Raw genomic sequence first — 6,470 nt, 5'->3', positions numbered from 1 at the left:
TCCAACTCAATCAATTCCTCATGTTATATATCATCTCATTTATTTCAGCACAAAAAGATTACAAACCAATCTAGTCTATTGTGTTGTAAGCTGTACATTTCTGAATCACGCAACCTCTCAGCTCTTGACTCGATAGAACAAACCGCTAGGCGTGATACAGAAACAGTGATTGTGAACAAATTTGAGGATCGAGCATACAACAGGGTCCGTTACACCCTTGTATCTTACGTTGTTCATGATAGCACAGGTACTGCCATTTACAGCCCATTGCATCAGTGTGTGTTAGCCATGGTTGAGGCTGCTTATGCAGCCATAAACCTGGAGTTGCACTCTGGTGCCCACCCTCGACTTGGTGTTGTTGATGACATTGTTTTCCATCCACTCGCTCGGGCATCTTTGGATGAAGCTGCTTGGCTTGCCAAAGCAGTTGCAGCAGATATTGGCAGTAGATTTCAAGGTAGTCATTTCTAGCAACACTAATTTATAAATGTTAATAAATGTACGTATAAAAATCATTAACATTGTCTTTCACCATTGATGTTGCAGTGCCTGTGTTTTTGTATGCTGCAGCACACCCAACAGGCAAGGCCCTAGACACCATCAGGCGAGAGCTTAATTACTACAGGCCCAACTTCATGGGCAACCAATGGGTAGGTTGGACAATGGCTGAAGCTCTCCCTGAAAGGCCCAATGAAGGCCCCAACCAGGTGTCTCGGGCCAGAGGTATAGCGATGATTGGAGCTCGTCCATGGGTTGCATTGTACAACATACCCATTATGTCCACTCACGTCTCCGCTGCTCGTCGGATAGCTCGAATGGTGAGTGCCCGCGGAGGTGGGCTGCCAACGGTGCAAACGCTGGGCTTGGTTCATGGTGAGGATTCCACCGAGATAGCTTGCATGCTCTTGGAGCCCAATCAGGTTGGAGCTGATAGGGTCCAAAGCCGGGTTGAGATGCTCGCAGCTGAAGAAGGGTTGGATGTAGAGAAGGGCTATTTTACTGATTTTTCACCAGAAATGATTGTTGAAAAATACATGAATTTGATATCTGCTAACAGAGACTAAGCAAACAAGTGTTTGAAACTTTGATCACAATTCCAACAATATGCCACTGGAACCTATTAAATATGATGCGAGTATTTCACAACATATTTTGTGATACTTGTCTGACAGAATATGGGTTGCCAATTTAACCAAACACACAATACCTCCCAGAGGATGTTTGCCGCAGGAAATAATTTCGTCATATTTAAACAATGTACACAGACTCAAAACAATCATAGAATCTTTGCCGGAAAACAGATATTGACATTGTTTATAACTTGAATGCTCAATTCTTATATTAAGGTACAATTCAGGCTGTTTTACATAAACTGTATGATCTATGACCAATTTACACTTGCGGTTATCAAAATCTGAAAAACTCACCTTTTATCATGAGCACTGCTTTTTTCGAAATTCTTCAGACAACAATGTCTGAAGCAGCTCTTGCAATCTCTCAGCACCAGGGCCTGGTCTAAATACAGTATCATTACCACGCAAAGAGCATGGGTCAGCTCCACCATATGAGCTCCCAATACACCAAGCTCCAGGTGCAAACCGGCTTGTGCGGCCTAGAAGTTCTTTATCAATTTTGTCCAAGACCGGATCATCTTTGGCAAATTTGCGAGCAAATGGAGCCTTGCTTTTAACCATTTTGTCAAAGTCTTTCATTGATAAAGAGATAGGGTGCTGCTTGGGAGGAGTGTCCCACGCAATGTAGTGAAGATCATGACCTATTGCATTGTGGCGGAATTCTTCTGTGTTGCAGATAACAGTGTGAAAATACCCTTCTGGAGATGAGATAAAATTTGTATAGTACATTAAAAGAGTTCGAGGGAGGTTATCCCATCCCCATATGCAGTACTCAAGAAATGTCCGAGTTAGCATTACCCATGCTGAACCTGTATACAAGAAGAAACAAAAATGTATTTGAAATTGGTTATGCACAAGGCTAACCTGATTCAAATTTTCATCTGCAGTCAAAAATAAAACAAAACAGAGGTTTTTATAAAAGTTGATGAAATCCTCCTTTTCACATAAATACTTTTTGGTCGAAGGCAACTTAAAGCTACATAGCTAAGTATAGCATGAATGTAGAACTAGTAAGATAGAAAATAAGCGAGAAAGGGAAGGAAAAATCAATGGGATGAACTAGAAGAATTAGAGGGAGAAATCCAATTTCCACTATGATATTCAATATGAAAGTTTTGGATAAAACTGAAAGAAAGAAAAAAACCTATGTAAGCAGTGGCCAGTTGTAGGAAATATAAATCTGCTTGAATAAGCAAATTTAAGTCCTACTTAATAAGAACAGAAAATCAGGAAAACTGATTCTTGTTTAAATTAACACTTCCTAAAAAAATTAGATTTAGATACTCCATCAGCTATCACCTAACATTAATCTTTCAACCCCAAGAAAGGCATGAAGCGACAATTTCTCTCCAATATATTCACCTTAGAACCTTAACCAGCAAGATAGCAAAATTCTTCGACAAGATCTTGTAAATCAGCCTTTCCACCTTAGACAAAACTTCTAAAGCCTGCTTAGTAGAAGAGGTCCTAAAGAAATATTATTTCAGCCAAAGAAACAAAGAGGTATCCTAATTCAATACCCTTCATGTATTTTGCAGGATTATAAATCTAATGCAATCTGACAATTGTTATACCATAGTGAAAATCAATTTTTCTTACTACATAAAAATAATTTGTGATGAAAAACAAGTTCTCCAATAGCCCAAGGCTGAACCGCAGCATGGACTAGCAGAGAAAATTTGGCCATATCATGGATGAGAACTCCCTTGTGGCCTATCAGCCAGCAGTTCGTCAACATTGTCTGTGTTATCATTATCTGAACTAAGAGCCCGTCCCTTTTCTTTGAACCTCAAGGTCAAGGTTCATAAAGGAATTTTGTAACTTCAATACACCAATTGTTAACAATGGCACACTTGATAAATAAATGAAAAATAATTATAAGAAAAACTTACCTGTGAACAACTTGAAAGACGTAGGAAGTGATCGCCGTTGAGTGGTCCACGCAATATCAGATTTCTTTGACAGGTAAAGGCCTGGATCAACAATGATTGGTTTTGCTCTTTGGTTTCTGCAAACACAATTAAAAGTAGATACAATGTGCCGTCAGTACATAATGTTGGTTTAGTAGAAGGAAGGGGAATAAAGTATTGAAATACAATTCACTTATTACTTACAGTTTCCAACCAGCAATCTGAGTATGTTCGATAAAATTGAGATTTTTAGAAATATTTGAGAAAACGTATAGCATATCTGCACAGAAATCAAATCAGAATTACTTTCACAATCAAAGTCCAAAGATACATTTATAAAAAATGCAAAAGTATGAGTACTTTAGATACACGTCTAATTTTCTTTTGAACCAATTTGACCTTTTAATGTGACCATAGCAACTTAACAAGATAGAGCAGATGGTACTTCTCAGGTCAATTGCATCTCTTGCACAACCCAAACAATATAAAGGCATCAGAGATCAAATTGCAAAGTGACCATATATTTAAAATTATGATCACAATATTGATAAGTTATTTGTTTGGCCTTCTCAAAGCCACAGAGCGGCTGCATTTTAACATGCTCGGCGGAGTGTTGGTCAGTAGGTACACTGTTAGTGGGCACAAAAAAAGCAAAACAACAATGCAGAATAGTCTACCTGTCAGGATTCAACTTTTCAAATCCTGATTTCACCATTTTATCTTTAATCTACAGTAATCTGCTGAAAGAAAGCTAAGTTGAATTATTATCCCTCTAGAGGTTCAATAAATTATATAATGCTGCTAATAGATACTAATAGCCTTGCTCTGCAGAATCAATCTAGATTTGTTCAACAATATTTTCTATTCAGAGAAAGATTTTAGCAGAATCAACATTCTAGCCTCTCCAAACACATATAAGAGCTCGACTTTATGAGCACCACATATCCAACAGCTCAGAATAATGTAATAGTAAGATTCCCTTCATGGCTGGTTCTTAGGATCTACTCAAGAAGTTAAGCTACAAAAAGTTCACCAGGAAACTGCCCGTTTCAATCCAAAGGAAATGACAGATAAATAATTTTGACAAAGGATTATGGAAAAAATTTTGACACCCGAAAGGAAACTGCCCATTGCAATCCAATTCAAGAACTGAGTTACTGGAATGACTTTCGTCTTCAAACATTCCATCAATTTATGGCCTAGATAAACACATCCCGAAAGCAATGAAGGCAGAGTGTTGACCTAGCCCAAATGAAATAGAGCTATTCCTCAGTTCAAGACCATAAAATTAACCATGTACTAGCATTCTTAAGAGCCTCTGCGCAACTCAAATGTCCGACTTAGGGTTGCAAATAAGATTTCCACATAATATGAACGCTTTCCAGTAATAAAATGGTTCTCTTTAGGATTTTCAAGAAGTGAAAAGTGAATTAGTAGACAGCAAAAAAAAGGACCAGTAAGCCCCAAGCACCACATCCACTCTGGTAATGAAAACAACATGAAAAGTATTATCATCACCTCGAGCTAAGGTCCGATTTTGAACCCCAAAGATCACCACAATATCAATTTAATAAATAAACTACTCCACAAATCGCAACCCAGTCCAACCTTGTTTAAAATTACATCAACTTAGCTGAAAAGGTTAGTTTAATAACTTCCAACCTATCGATCTTAACCAACATATCACTTCTACTTGTATGCAAAGCTTGCACCACTATACTCACTCAAAAAACAATTGCAATAATGAGTTAAGTCTTATAAATGTCCAGGAGAAACAGAAACAATTCGCTTAATTTCAGCCGAGGGAACACCCAGCGCAATCTAACATCACGATGCCCTTCACAAAAGATTAAGATAAGTTGAACAAAAAACTAAAAAGTTTTAGGATCATATATGAGTGAAATAGCATAAAGTCAAGCAACAATTATATTTAGGTTCCTAAATGCGGTGAAACCTGAGAATCTTCATTACAACAATAGCAGTAATTTACACAAAAAGGACTGAAATGAAAGCAAAGTCCATTCGTAAAAATAAATAAATAATAACAAAGCAAACTCTGATACTTACCATCTTGTGTCACAAGAGGATAGTCTGATGCACTGAGGTTTATAAACCAGTCCCATTCCAAACTCTCCTTTAACAGAATCGCAATTGCTTGGAGTGTGCAAGCAATCATCGTAGGACCCTTATACGTCACCAAATTGGATTGCGCCATTACACGTACATTATCCACTTCAAAAAAAATTGGGTCGCTCTTCACTGAAAGAGTCAATTCCAATCTTTCACGGGGTGGAGCCTCAAGATCCAAATGCAAAATATACTGATTTCTCGGATGATAAACAGCTTGCAAAGTCCTCATCATTCTATGACTATCCCCCTTTGTTCCCGAAATAAGATAAGCTAATCTAGGTGGTTCTGTTTTCAATTCACCATTTGGATCAAATGATTTCTTTAAATCGGATTCTACAAAATACCCACTTGAACCATCTGATTTTGCAAATGAAATGATATCAAAAGGCAACTGATCTCCGCTATAAGAAGAGCTGAACAGCCCGAAAGTAGCAGCCAAAAATAAAGTAATCGAAACAAGTAAGCTTGCAAAAAATGGAACAATCCATTTTCTATCACTAAACATCCTCCCTGAGTGAGAATTGCCATTTTTTCTCATACCCATTAAAGGGTTCTTCATCAATACCAATTTCCTATATAGTTTTCTCATCATGGGCAAAGCAAAAACTTGCAATGATTCAAAAATTAGCTGAAAACCCACCAATTTTTCAAAAAGCCAAAACAAAAGGAAGCAAAGAGTGTCTGCAACATAACCAAAGCCGCCTTTACAAGCACACCAATAACATTTAAGCAGAGACCAAGTTTGTTTCGTGAAAATAAAACATGGATTCCAGGCAAAAAGTTGTTGGATTTCAAATAATGACAAGAGCTGGAATAGAAGAACCGAAAATGGCTTGATTGACAAAGACAAACAAAGAAAGATATATGTATTTACATATGATTAAAGTTAAGTCTGTACCGTATAAACAGAATTAGATTTCGCATGCAAATAGGTAGAAAGCGGCTTTAACTCTACACTGAACCAGATCTAGTTGCAGTTAAGTTACAGAAAGTTGTTTGAAGGAGAAATAGAAAGTAAAATTAATACTTAAGAGTGTAAGCTTCAGATACTTTAAAAACAAGAGAGTTGTAAGAGGGACTTACTCTCTGTTTCTGAACAGAAAAATGACCAAAAAAAGTGTTGAAGAAAGTGAAATGCTTACAAAACAAGTACTTATGGGATGAAGATATAATAAGCTAATAACAAGTGAAAGAGAAAGTTAACTCCTTGCCTCGCTTTCACAACTTTAAATGCAGGGTTAACTTGACTTCATTTTGTTCTAAAGCGAGGGCCGAGGGGAGATAAAGAAATATATAT

At 37.3% G+C, this 6,470-nt stretch overlaps 2 protein-coding genes across 2 annotated transcripts; one reads left to right on the top strand and one right to left on the bottom strand.

Annotated features, from left to right (window-relative positions):
- Positions 1–1,127, top strand: LOC116107112 (formimidoyltransferase-cyclodeaminase-like; the record flags this gene model as incomplete). The annotated part of the gene is made up of 2 exons (XM_031393406.1): positions 1–457; positions 547–1,127. Coding segments are annotated over 2 exons (975 nt in total), but the record flags the coding sequence as incomplete, so codon positions are not given.
- A 119-nt stretch (positions 1,128–1,246) lies between these two features.
- On the bottom strand, positions 1,247–6,470 carry LOC116107111 (beta-glucuronosyltransferase GlcAT14B-like). Its single transcript, XM_031393405.1, has 4 exons — positions 5,111–6,470; positions 3,248–3,323; positions 3,026–3,141; positions 1,247–1,942 (listed from the first exon to the last, which is right to left on the bottom strand). The coding sequence occupies exons 1-4, from the start codon at positions 5,763–5,765 to the stop codon at positions 1,434–1,436; spliced, it is 1,356 nt and encodes a 451-aa protein (XP_031249265.1). The 5' UTR covers positions 5,766–6,470; the 3' UTR covers positions 1,247–1,433.

This window comes from Pistacia vera, unplaced genomic scaffold, assembly GCF_008641045.1.
Source record: "Pistacia vera cultivar Batoury unplaced genomic scaffold, PisVer_v2 Contig528, whole genome shotgun sequence".
NCBI lineage: Eukaryota > Viridiplantae > Streptophyta > Magnoliopsida > Sapindales > Anacardiaceae > Pistacia > Pistacia vera.
The sequence above is the reverse complement of the archived record's forward strand: the minus strand, read 5'-3'. Positions and strand labels throughout refer to the sequence as shown.